General features: G+C 37.0%; 1 protein-coding gene across 1 annotated transcript; it reads right to left on the reverse strand.

Annotated features, from left to right (window-relative positions):
• Positions 1–851: 851 nt before the first annotated feature.
• naalad2 (N-acetylated alpha-linked acidic dipeptidase 2) lies at positions 852–13,280 on the reverse strand. The gene is made up of 20 exons (XM_028045437.1): positions 13,055–13,280; positions 11,534–11,645; positions 11,132–11,318; positions 8,534–8,635; positions 8,326–8,451; positions 8,110–8,190; positions 7,842–7,947; positions 7,047–7,140; positions 6,810–6,905; positions 6,296–6,381; positions 5,852–5,971; positions 5,690–5,772; positions 5,551–5,614; positions 5,400–5,467; positions 4,465–4,556; positions 3,124–3,214; positions 2,512–2,776; positions 2,302–2,383; positions 2,070–2,162; positions 852–1,263 (listed from the first exon to the last, which is right to left on the reverse strand). Exons 1-20 carry the CDS (start codon positions 13,134–13,136, stop codon positions 1,074–1,076), a joined length of 2,220 nt encoding a protein of 739 aa, XP_027901238.1. The 5' UTR covers positions 13,137–13,280; the 3' UTR covers positions 852–1,073.
• Positions 13,281–14,086: the final 806 nt, after the last annotated feature.

The raw sequence follows: 14,086 nt of genomic DNA on the forward strand, positions 1-14,086 counted from the left end.
ATTTTCTTATTATGTTTAGTACTTTTCCATGTAATATTTCTCTGTGTTCAGCAAGGTAATCATGCGCATGGTATTTGAAGAAGATTTTTCCTAGATATTTAAGGTTCTTCTGACAATTTTGAGATGATAGGCATACAAAGCAGATAGTGAGAACATAGACTGAAACCCAACATTTAACTACTTAAAATTGGGCCTGTGTTTCTGACAAACAAAAGTAGCATTGAAATAAAGTGTCATGTTGCACATTGTCACATTACATAGTGATAAATATAAACCATAAATTTGTCATAACTTTTAATTCCCATTTACTTTTACAGCTCATTAGTATAGCTTCAGTTAAATAGAGCATATCAATGTTTGCATTGAAGTACTTCCCTCCATGAATGTGGAACAGCAACAGAAAATTTATTCTTTTTTGTCTATGTCTTTTTGAGGAAGACAAATAAATTGTGATATGTATAAACATGTCGATATTTACCAACATTCTTTGAACAGGTGATTACATGACATACTATTAGAAAGTGTCAGTGTTGGAAATATGAAGGTTGTGCCCTCGTGTGTTCAACAATGATCCCACAGCTGGTCTGTTCAGGCAAGATTGTGAACTTGACTTTGAAGTGGAATGGTTAAAGAATTTTATAGCACCACTTTGATAATGGTCCTTTGATTAATTTAAAAAACTTCCCTACACCACCAACATTAACTGCTTGTGTTTACAGTACATATAAATAAATGCTTTTATGATACATTGATCCATGGGTCATTGCTATAGTGGGTAAATCTATAAGACTTAAATATTAAAAAGCCACATAAATTTCTCCTTATTCTGTGTTAAAGAAAAACATCAATAATTTGTTGTTTACAGTGTTTTTATTGTTGTTTCTTGTAACAAACCATTCATTAGAAACAAATAAATTTGCTTTTTGATCACATTTACTGCACTCACCAAGGTCTGGAAAACTGACCTGATAAGCTGCAGAGCTTAATTAGTCTAAGTGTGTTGAAGATAAAAATATAGTCTCATCACATCGTGATGTTACAATCCTCTGATTTCTGTGCTTCAGACTGTGCTTTCATGCAGGTGGTGTCAGAGTCATGGCAGCAGCATGAACTGTGAATGCTGCTATGCTGATTTGCCGCTTAACTTCCCGCCAGGCCTTCTCTGGGTCAGCTGAGTTCTCAATGTCAAACAGTGCGTCGTATATCCCAGGAAAAGACTCCCCTGCATACTTGTTATGGCTGCTGGGAGCGAAAATCACATGCCTGAAAAACAGAGTAGAGATGGGGGAGAAAAGACAGCATTGTGTTACAGGAGTGGAGATATGAGACAATATATTTGTGTATTTCTTGAAAACATGCTGAAATTAAACAGGAGAAAAGCTGGACATCCTCTGTAAAGCTCTAAAGCAAAATAAAGTAGTATGGCCTTGGATGAATTCATGAAAGACTAAGCATCAAACTAAAGAAAACATTAAAGAAATATGTATGATGTGAGGGTTTTCTTTGGCTGCAGCAACAGTTAAAATTACTTAATAGTTGAGTGTAGCACAAGAATTATATAAGACAATTACTGAAATAACTGAGTAAATCAATTTTGCACCTGAAAAGGTGGGTAAGTTGATCTACTCAGTGTTTTTTAAGTGTATAAAATTATAATTTTGGAGCCAAAGTTTGTTGTAGATCAGATGGATGTATAGGAACATCTACATGGAAATAGGTGAAATTAAAATAATAATATGGAAAAACATAAATGTGTTAGATTTAAAATTTTCCACTATGACGTTGGAAAAATTGAGTTTTAAAGCCCTCTCTGTAAATGTCAAACATTTTGTCATACTATCAGCGTCCTGATTTTCATTCCTACTGACAGACACTCATCTAAAACGTTATCTGGCAGATTAAACCTGAGCTCTTCTCTGCTCAGAAAAATGTGGATACAAGGAATAATGGAGCAAACATTCATATAAAGAGCCAAAACAGTTACCATGTACAGTGGTGATAAGTTGTCAGAGTAATTAATATTTGTATTTATTCTGTAGAGTTGTTATCAAAGTATGAAGAGCACTAACCTGTAAAAGGGTCTGCCTGGCAAGCCAAGAGGATCGATGAAGGCTCTCTCAAGGTACATGAGTTGGTCATTCATGATTCGCACCTGTAAAGGACTAAAACAAAATACCACTGCAGTGGAAATCACTGTTGAAAGGAACAACAGTTTCTATGTTTGCACAAATTAGAGTATTGAAGCAGTTATTTATTGTTATTTTCTGTTTAACCACAGATGTAAAAGGTTCAAGCTCTTACTCCTCTATGTTGAGAGTCTGCAGACGCTCATGAAAACCTTTGGCTGCATTCGTAAAGTTTTCCACTGCAGAAAACAGAGATTCTAGAAAAAAAAAAAAAAACCTTAGAAAAGAATTAACTCCAGCTGCAAAAATACGTCACCAAGCATTAGTGCCTAAACAGCAGTAGTGCCTAAACAGTATCAACAGGTAAAGGTGAACATGAGCTCACCGAATGACACTTTGTACGTCTCCATTAGTTCTGTGTGTGTCTGTGCCAGATGTGCGATGCTGTCTGCGTACTTCCTCAGGGAGTCTGCGTACTCATTAGCATCGAGAGGAAGCACCTGGGAATCTGCCAACAGGAAGATGAGACCTCCTCTCACCTGAGCCACCGCCCGGAGCCTCCTGAAGGTCGGGTCATAAAACTTCTCCACTATCTCAAAGGTTTCATACACACTGTGATAGACAGGGTAGCTACTGTATCGCTCTGTTTTCTGAATGGACACACAAACATACAGAGAACAGAACATTTCTGTTAGTTCTTAATATAATTACCTCCTACATTTATGAGCAAGACTCAGCTCAGAGCCAAACTGTAGTACGACGCTTTTCTTAATTATTACTAACTATTAGAAATTTGCTAACTTTTCAAAATTGGCATGTCAAAGAGATTTTTCAGTGCAACATCAGCAGAGTAAGAAAGGATTAGAAAGCGCTACGTCAGTCAAACAAAGCACCCCTCTACAGGCTCACACTTTATAAATTTAAAATATCCAATGTGAAGGAATATTATTGAATATGTTGGACATGTGTGCAGATCTAGCACTCTGAAGAGTCTCACCTTGTTCTTGGTGTATCTGACTCTGCCTGCCGTGATTCCCAGCCGGATAAAATAGGCCTCAAAATCACTGCCTGACCCAAGTTTACTGATCCTAAATCAAACCAGGAAGGAAGACATACTTAGTGATTTTTGGATTTACGTATATTTCCTTCCAAATAATTAGCTAAGAATAGACAACATATTTTAAATGGTTGCCTATTTTTCATCTGAGAAGTTATCACATAAATTTAATAGTTTGCAAAAGGCATCACATTAACTTCTTTTCTTTTATAATCACACTTCATTGTTTTTCAGTTTATCTTAATGTAGATTACATTATTTTTTCTCCATCTGGAAGCATTCAAAACACAGACTTTTACAACAGTCTTTGGTGCAATAACAGCTGTGAAGACTTATGACAGCTGGTTAAAAATGAATCAAATCACATGTCAGCGACTCTCGGAAAACAAGTAGCAAAATCTTCTTATCTGGCTAAAAAAGAACGCACAAATCGGTTAAAAGTACTTTGAAAAAACACAAAATAACAAAAAAGGGAAATACTATGAGAAAAGTCAAAAACAAAAAGTATCATTGTTACTACTGACCAGGCTAACATGGTCAGGTAGTGATGACTGCATCATCATTTCATTTTGTCAAAGAGACTGGGTGAGGCGATCCGAAGGAAATGGAGAAAATTGAAATCTGCTGTTTTAAGAAGTGCTCAGTATCGAATCAAAACTCTAAACCATATAGTTCACAAAACACTGATGATATTAAAAAACAAAAACTTAAAGTCTATGATCTGAATTGATTTTGCCACAGCCTAAGTCTTTGTACAACCTTAAGCATAAACATTTCTGCAAATAATATTAGAGAAACATATAAAATCCACATGCAGAGGCCAACACAAATATAGGAGCATTTGTTTTTACCTTAATTGAACCAGTAGGTGGCACTATTTTATGCTGCAATTTGTTTATACGCTCAGTTTAAGTGTGGAACTTTCTTACTGGTTACTGGTGGTTGGAAACACCAATTATTTACCGCTGCGCTTCTACTTTGCTACTGGACAGTGTTTGGGTGTGTAAGCTGCATTATGAAAACTGTAAATGTATAGTTACAAATGAATGTTTTAAGATTTGGAGGAAACACATTAAACCATACTATTTCAAAGTAGGTAGAGAGAAATTAGTGCCCATTTAGCACTTCAGCAACATCCCTCTAGGTTAATTATTCATGATTTGGGATTATTTTTGTTGACAAACATATACAGTAAACAACATTTAGAGAATGGTTTTTCTTCTTAACTTGTTTGTATATTACAGTTTGTGGTTATCTAAATAAAATCACAAGGTTTTATACCGGGGAGCATCACGGTCATTGGTCCAGTTGTCCCTCTTATGCCAGCTCTCATACAGAGAGAATCCCTCCTCTCCTTCCTCTGGACTTGATATCTACACAGAAATGTGGACAGAGAATCAAACCTGGACAAGATTTAAAAAACAAAACAAGAAGATAGGACATTTAAACAGATTTTGGAAAAAAACGTATACACTTCCATCACGAATCTTACTGTTTATTGATTTTAATATTCCATGGAAACTGTTCCTCTTTGAAGGCTTATACATTAAACAACCAACTTCAATACATTTTAAAAGCATAAAATTTTACTTTTTTTAATCTAATACTTAACTGTTTCTCTATATGTCTGGTTAAAAGAACCTCAACCAGCTGTGGCTTGATAATAGCCTATTAGCCACTAATGTCCTAGTATATTTGTGACTGTGTAGTTGAAACCAACAGAACAGAAATGGTAAGAGGAAAAATTTGAAGTTTTTCTTCTTTTTTTAAAGTTTATGGAAAGTTTTTCTTGCTTTCTTTGAATGAATCTGGTATTTAAGACTTGTCTCTAAATTTCAGTAGGTTGAATATTTGAACTTTTTCAAAAGCTTAATGTAATTCTGCTTTATTCAATCCAAAACCAGCTTTAATGTGTATTTGGAAACGTTGCCCTGTTTTAGACATTTTTGTGTTGCGAGCTCTGTCCATCTGACACACACTGTCTCCTTCACAAATAAGTAAATGGCTTAAAGTTATTATGAATAAACTGAGAGTTGCTGGAAGAAAAATGTCACGATCCACAATCCACCAGATTTCACATCAACATGGTGTGAGATCCTTTTTTTAACTTTATGTATGATTGTTGCATTATTAAAAACCCAAGATGGATATGATATTTATGAACCTCATAAGTGAACACTTAATAGAACCACATGTATCAGACAGGCTGTGCTCACCTGCTTGGTGAGGTCGTAGACTAACGTGTGCAGTGACGGAGTGCAGTCAACCCTCAGCGTGTACATACCTGGAATTTCAAAAGACAAATTTAAACCAATCAAATCGACTATTTCTGACTGAGAGAACAGAGTCACGCTCTTTTTTGTTCACCCTCTATGCCAGAGTCTGCATTGATGTAGGCCACAGCTCTCTCCTGCAGCAGCCTGGCATTGTCCTGTTGGGATTGATGAAGTTCAGTCAGTGCGTCTACGTGTCAATAAGCCTGTATTCATGATTGCTTCTGTGCTACCTCGGCCCATTCTGTCGATCCCAAAAGACCAAACTCTTCTGCATCCCAGCTGGCAAATATCACAGTCCTCCTCGGCCTCCAACCTACACCACGATCAGATAGAGATGATGAAAAACTGATCGCTGAATCTGTTATCTGTTTTACTCATTTGAGAAGTTGCACCTTTTTTGAGCAGCTTGCCAGCACTCCTCACTGTTTCATGAACCAGTGCTGCTCCAGACATCGGGTCGATTCCTCCAAACACCCAGGCGTCACGGTGCCCTCCCAGGATCACATGTCTGTCTGTACAGTAGCAGTTCAAACCGCACTTTCTTATAAGTATATTGCCTTTTATGCCAAAAGTGATTTTCTTTTTGCTTAAATCATCTTTCGACAACAAAAAGGGGTTGGTTTTTTACTTTTGCTGAAATATGATTTAGGCCGTTATTTTTAGGAATGTAATGATGTGAGTTTAATAAACCGCTCTGCAATTTTTTTAATAATAGATTTGTAGCCCTGACACAAAACTTGCCCTGTCTATGCCTGCAAGCATCAGACTATTCTGGTAGCAACCATGTATAATAATAGACAGCAGGTTTCATGAGTTGACTTTAAATAAATAAGTACCGGGCTCCAAAGCTCCTCTGATCTTTCCAATGACATTGTAGATCCTGGTTACCTGGTTGTTGCTGTAGATGTTCATTCGGACCTTACTGCAACAAAACAGGATCCAAACAAAGATGAGAAATAAACACCAAAAGGAGCCAATGTCAAATTTAGCTCAACATTAAATGCCTGCTGCAAGGAAAACATTTATTCTAGTTTCTAAGTGTGTTTGCTGTGCAGCATGCTGTTTCCATGCAGGGTTATGTGTGAAAACGAATGTGTGTCACAGACAAGAGGCACAAGAGGCATTATTGTGCTTCCACTGGCTGCTTGCCACCAAAGGGTCACAGGTTTGCAACAGAGCAACAAGAAACAAAGAGGGCAGAGTGAGGCACCTAATAAATCGAAACAGAGTGAAGACCGAACTGAAGTGGCAGACGGACAGTTTAACAGAAGAGATGTTGATTTTAACAAATGAGGGAGTGTGAGTATCATCTTATTGCTGAATGATAACTTCAGTATCAGGAACACTTACTGACTCTTGAAGTCTTCCGTGAAGCCCGGTCCAGTCTTATAGGAGACATTCAGAGCTCCTTTCCAGCTGTTGGGTGGAATCTGTCCCCCCATGTTTCTGTTTCAAATACATCGTAAATATTTTACATAAAAAATTAAAGACTATTATACCTACAGCAAATATGCAAACAGTACTTTGCATATTAGATGATGATTTGGACACTTATCATCATCGTCACCTAGTAGAGAAAATATGTACTTTAAGAGATGTATTGCATCGTGGAAGCCGATCGGATGAACTGGAATCTTGGGAAGTCCGACTCCTTCCTCCGGGTTGAGCCTGTAGGTGTATTCTGGACGAAAACACACAAGTGTGACAAGCTGTCCTATCTACTTTTCTTTGCTAATACATCCGTAACTTTCTCTCATTTTGTCAGTTTAAATTGATAGGAAAGTTTTTATGATTTTCCATTCTTCAGCTTATTTAGCTGAAGAATGGCTTAGCCATTTGAACACATGGATATGCTTTGATCTAAACTCTTTTTCTGCAGCTCTGCCTGTGTTCAGGCTAGCTCTCTTGCTAAAATATAAACCTCAGCTATAACCTCAAGTCCTCTCCAAGCTTTCTACCCAGGATTCCTTTTTTAAGGTTTAATCCAGATTCCTATTGATAATGACCTGATCCCCACAGCATAATGTGGGGATCAGTTTTATAGTGAAGGTGTTCAGGTTCAGGTTTATGCTTTGTACTTTTCAACCACTTAAATAATTTTGTTTGCCGTTCAGAAAACACAAATAGGTCACATCTGAACAGACTGTGTATTCTACAGGTGAGCTGTAGAATAACATGCCTGTTATTCCACAGCATAACAAGTGCTTTGGAATAACAGCACTTGTTGTGCTGTGCTGTTATTCCACTGGCGTGCGGCGAGTTTGAAATTCCTGTGGCTTTCTCTGTGACTGTGACAAAACATGAAAATGTTCAAGGGACATCAACACTTTTGCTAAACATTTTATGCACTCATGCAGGCTATAGAAACCTTTTTTAGCACACCTTTAGCCGGGTATCCTGGTGTGAGGGGATCTCCTGCTCCATTCAGGTTGAGAACATTTCCTCTCTGAGCTCCTCCGCCAGGCAGGTTCCAGCCGTCAGGGTACGGCTGTACAAAGCCACGATTAGTGACAGAAGTTGTCTTCTATCTATTTCCCACCACTCACAATGTCCCAGATGGTAAATAACAAGGGATCGAGAGAATGAATACTACATTTCTTACTGTTTTTACCAGGAATGTGGTTTTTTTTTAAACTTTATATTAGGTTACCTTGACTCCTGCAGCCCAATAATCAACAGGATCAGAGAACATAATGATTCCCTTTGCTCCTGCTGACATGGCATTCTTCACCTTTGAGACAGAATGAGCACAAGAGAAAGTGCTTATTAATGTTGGTCATGTCATGGGAACTGACAAGGCAAATTAAATGTTAGGAGAAAAAAGTGTAATGTAAGTCCGTCGAGTTCAGATCACATCTTTAAATACCTTATTGCCTCTGAATATTTTCCCATATCTGACTATTACAATCTTCCCTGTCACACTGATGTTCATCTCTCTCTCTAACTGGAAAAAGTCCTCTGTTCGGCCGTAGTTCACGTACACCAAATCTCCCTAAAGGGACATGGAATAAAGAGGAACCATATTTTGCTGCACTGCTTTCTGTTTCATCGTGAATGTGTGGATCTGAATGCACCTCTGGATGTCCCTTGGGAGAGTAAGCACTGTATGGAGGCACAATGTTGGAGACGTCCTCATAGCCGTGTGGAACTGGTTCAGCCAAGCTGGTGTTAAAAACCTGACAGAGCGAAGACATAGTGAGACCAGAATGACATTAAGCTGAATAATTGAATCTGTTGCCAGCTTTTTGAAGTTCCTTGTGCTTCATATTATCATTATTTTTTTGATTTGACACGAAACAATGATATTTGACACAACCAACATGTAAAGAATACGACACAATCAGTTACACAGTAATACAATCTGATGCAACATATTGTGTGCTTTTAACTCATTTTGACTTTGATGCAATTACAATCTAATATAATATGACACAATATGATACAAAGCACTACACACTACATAATACGTTACACAATTTCATGCAATATATTGCAGCATGGTACAATATAATAATAAACAGGGCTGCAGTTAAATATTATCTTAGTTGTCAACTTTTCTGATGATTAGTAATCGCAGTCAAGTAATCAGATAAAAACAACTCCAGATATCTTATTCTAGACACTGAGTTTAGTTCATACAATGCCAAAAATACAAATAAATAATTTATTTACTTTTCAAAATAAGAAAATATAAATTTAATTGCCTAAAATGCAATGACATAGCATTCCTTCAGTGTAAGCTTGATCATTTGTAGAAAAGGATGCATTTGCAGCTAAAAATACTTCTAATAACATATGTAGATTATATATACAGACAAAAAAAGGGTTTTATCTTAAATGCAAAATGTATATGTATATATTTTCTACAGTTTTGCCTTAATTACTGCTCACGATTAATCCAATTAATTGTTTCAGCCCTGCTTTACTATGTTGTCTGATTTGAAAAGACTCAATACAATAAACTTTATAGCCTCCAAGTAAATATGCATTTTGAACTCCACTATCCGAAACAAATAAAGGACACTAAATATTTGTGCTTTGATCAACATACACAAATTAAAATATTGAGTTTTTTATGGCTCTCCATTTTGTTAATAGAAACTAACATAGCAATAATAAAAAAAGCAGATCCAACTTATAACAAATATATAATCAAAAAACTTCATTTTAGTTTGCTTTTACACAGAATTGTTAATTTACTAATTTCAGGAGATAAGAAGCAGACTAACTAATTTAGACAATATTCTTTAAGTTTATTGGGTTTGTGGTTGCATTTTTTTAACTTTGTTACACTGTGTCACAGATTTATTTTTACTCTGCCTTTGTGTTTTTCCCTTGTGTGTTTTTCGCATCACTTGTGTTCAATTAGTCAATCAGCTCTGGTATATTTTTGGAACAAATTTCATGTTCAGCTGTTGGGTCATGAGAGTTAGATGAACTGAATTTTACTGTCCATTTTGTCTCAATTTTGGAGTGGCCTGGTAAAAATTTATTTAAATTAAGCTGAGAAGCCTTTGCATTAATTTAAACTTTATACTTGAAAATTTTCCAATGTGGCTGAATTAAAATAATTTATCAAAGAAAAGTGGGCTGAAAATACTCCTCATTGATGTTATGGGAAACACCTAGTGACAATTGTTGCTTTTATTAGATTTAGAGGCAAATCACTTTTGTTTTTTTTCCTTCAAAATGAAACGCCACTTTAAATTTACATTTTAAAAGAAATATAGATTTAAGAGCAAACTTTACAGCACTGTAGCTAAGTCCAATTTACATTTCCTGTGGCTTGCTTCCTTTTGGTATCATCTCTTTTTATAAACTAAAACATACAATTTGAACAAAATATTAAATATAAAACTACCACAGTAAATTGCGAGAGCTTATTAAATTAGTGTTGAGACATTGAAATCATCATGAAAATAAAATAAATAAAAAAAAAAAAAACAGTGACCACACATCACCTTTACAGAGCTGGTGGAGATTTAAACATATTTGGGATTTTATTAACATAAAATCAAACTTTCTCACTTTGTGCCTCCAGACATGGTGATCAAAAGTGGACATGCGTGTTGTCCAGCTGGACGTTTGTCAGCTGAAAAGTATTACTGAATTATCTTGAATGTAAATCCAAATTTTGTCAAAATTTCTTAATGCATCCCAGTACGCAGCTGGGATGCATTAGTCCCAGTCCCAGTTCTTTGTTGGTTTTGTGCTGTTTCATTATCTGTGTCATAAGACACAAGCAGAGGTTTATCTCACAGTGAAACTATAAAAGGACCTTGGACCTGAGCGAAAACTTGCAGAGGGAAGGAGGAGAAACTGCCTGGAGTGGTATGTGATCCCCACATGCTCTTCACAAACACACTCTGAGGTAGTTTGTGGACTGAATTAGCCTTGTCATTGAAATTTGTGAGAAAATCCACATCTTTTCACCCTATTGGGATAAATGAAGTGATTGTGGAGAATCTTCCTTCACAGTGCTAAAAACAGTAAATTAGGTTTGTTTCATTAAATGTTTTCCAGTCATGCACAAGGAATGCTGTCAAATTAGTTTGTAAATGTGAGCGCCAGACATGGGGAAGGTTATTCTGAATGCAAAATGCAAGAAAACAAATGCAGTCTTCTGCTATACAAGTCAGTCTTGCTGCACATCTTGCTGGCAGCTTCCTTACCTCTTTCCCATTGTGATCCACTATGGAGATGTAGTTTGGCTCTGATTTATTGGGATAGGACAACAGGATGTCATAGGGCACCATCTCCACTGAGTCCAATCCAAAGTCCTGCCACTCCTTCATGATCTCCTCTGCGTATTTAAGGTTCTGCTCCGTTCCAGCCAGATGGGGGAGACGGGTGAATTTCCTGTAAAGAGGACAGTTACTGTGACACTCATGTGGTCTTAAGGCTTGTGTCAGCTGTTCTTTTATGTCTGATTTTGAAATTTAAAAGTTGTGTCTTTCTCTGCCTGTTGGTACTGTGCAAAACGGAACGAAATTGGAAGCCAACGCATTCCTTTAATTTTTTAGGTGCAGAGGCACTTTTGAAAAGCCTCGTTTGAAATTGGTTCTTTTGTTTACCGGAGATGGTCTCTGATCAGGTCTGACTGCATTTCATCCAAAAACTCCACCAGGTATTTGCTTGAGGTCTTGTGGTTGTTCGTAGTTGCCTTTGAAGGTTTTGAGAACCATCCTAAAACACAAAATGTACAAAGCATACAGTCGGGATGTTTGAAAAATTAGCAGTTCTCATGTAGATAAATAATTATTTCTTATAAATCCCTACTTTGAAGATAACAGTAAAACAGTGAAAGATAAGGTCCAAATTATTCAGATCCTCCCATCTCAAAAGAAAACAGAAAAAATTAAAAGTATCAAACTAAAAACTTTTGCTTTAACTTTGATTTTAATAGGTCATAAAGATTATTTATACCCTTGTCAATAATCAATGGTAAAATATTTATTAAGATTTCAATGATAAATCTTCTTATAGTTTAAATTTTTTCTATGTTTCCACTGCTAGTTTGACAATATATTTGTTTGTAATGTACTCCAGGTTTTTGACGTTCATTAAGCCTTTTTCCCATCACCCTTATTTTCAGCTTCCCCCTCAGGTTCTCGGTCAGATTCAAATCAAAATACTGTCGGCATCATTCCAAAAGCATTTATGTTATATCTCTTCAGAAGAAAGATGTTTAGATGATTAGGCTACCTTTAAATTTGTTACTAGTAAGAGCAATTTGAGGTTAACCGCATATACCACTGTGCAAGTATTTTTTGCAATGTGGGGAAGCTTAAAATACCACGTTTAGTATGGTTCTAGCAAAGATCTGTCTCTTTTAGGTTTTTATCTTCCAGTGGACACTTCAAACACTGGTAGCTTGGCTAATTGTTGCTAGCATTAAAGTTAATTTTTCAGTGAACACATATTAAAAAGTACAGAAGCAATACAGTGAAATAGATAGTGGCAAAGGACAAAGTAAAAAATTCAATAAATAGATCATAAACAATGCCACCATTGCTACTTTTCTAACTTCCTGCAGCAGTTTGCTGCTCTGCAGTCCTAACTTAAATAAGCTCAAGCTTGCTTTGAGTTTAATCTTTATGTTTGATATCTGACATATACAACACTGCTACAGGTAACGCTGTTAGTATCTTTCCAAAGAATGCTACAAAGCTACAGTGATTCATTGTTTGAGGTTGCTTCTGTTTCATTTGGAGTTAAGTTGCTCAATCCTTCAAAGTGGGGGATGGTCACATGGATGTTGGTCAAAAACACTTACCTGCTGTGGAGAATTACCAGCCTTAGCCAGCCTTATATTTTTAACACAGCTGTGGTTATAGGCAGTGAGTGTTACCCTGCTGTTAGTGTCAAGATATTGAATGAGTCAAAGTGGTGACAGTCACACTGAGGCTAAACAGCATCACAAATCCTGCACAAAATATAACCTCCTCGTATCAAGATTGTTAATGCAATTACAGTGGTTACTGAGCAAAAAACATGTGATTAAGCTAAATGTCTCCATAATACTGCGACATTTGAGTCAAAAGCAAACAGCCCCAAACATACACTTTGTGTTAGGCTGTGTTTCTGTGTCTCACCAATGCAGAAGCCCAACAGGAACAAAGCTGTCACAACCACAGTCCACCAGATCCAACGAACCAACCTGCTCTCCCTCTTCATTTCCAAGCAGCTCTAGGTCCCAGAGATCCACACAGTACTGGCTCTGCAGAGGCTCAGATAAAGAGCGTAATTTGCTTAGAAGTGCACAGTGGGAGAAAGGCAGAGTGAGATGGAGTGAGGCAAAGCGAGCAGGGAGGAGCTGAAAGTCTGTCTGCTAGAGGCGGTGAAAGAGAAGTTGGGAGAGGGAGCTCATTAGTGCTGTTCTTTGTCAGGGCATTTAATGTGCACCTTGGCCATTCATGTGCTGACTCAGTATTTGTCATTATGAGCACAGAGGGCCACTTTGAGGAGGCTTTCTAATATCAGGACATGCAATACTTTCAAATTAGGGAAGGAGAGGGGAGACTCCCGACAAGATTAACTTGACTCATGTTCCTCTTGAGGAAGTGCTGCAGAACTAACTTTGTAAAGTTCACAAAGCTGCAGAGAAGATCATAGGTAAAAAAATAAAAAAAAAATAAAAAAAAATAAAAAGCCAGAATAAATGTATTTTAAGGCTTAGACAATACAAAAACTTGATTTTAAAATGGATAAAAAAATAACCAAAATTTAGTTTGAGTATTTCTGGAAAAATAGTAATTTATATATTTAAAGTCAGCCTCACTAGCAATGAGAACTTGGTTTGCAGCAATTTCTGTTTGGGTTCACTTGAAGATTTATGTTGGACCACTCCTGTAAGCTGCTGTCAGAGTGGGACAGTCTTGGTTTCCCACACTGCAGCACATGTACTCCATTGTTCTGCTGCGGCCTCTCCTGGGTCTCCGAACAGCTGTGTGCCGTGAAGGATTTCCCTTTCATCTGATGGACTGGAGCATGAACTGAGCCTCTGCTCTCAGGAATGCAGGAAGTCAACACAGGTCACAGCTATACTTGTCCTCTGGGTGCTTCTTATCTGAGGCTTTTATTGAAACCCCTCCTTTACATTGTGTAAATGGCTGATTTTATTCTAT

The sequence above is a fragment of the Xiphophorus couchianus genome, chromosome 18 (genome assembly GCF_001444195.1).
Source record: "Xiphophorus couchianus chromosome 18, X_couchianus-1.0, whole genome shotgun sequence".
NCBI classification, from domain to species: domain Eukaryota; kingdom Metazoa; phylum Chordata; class Actinopteri; order Cyprinodontiformes; family Poeciliidae; genus Xiphophorus; species Xiphophorus couchianus.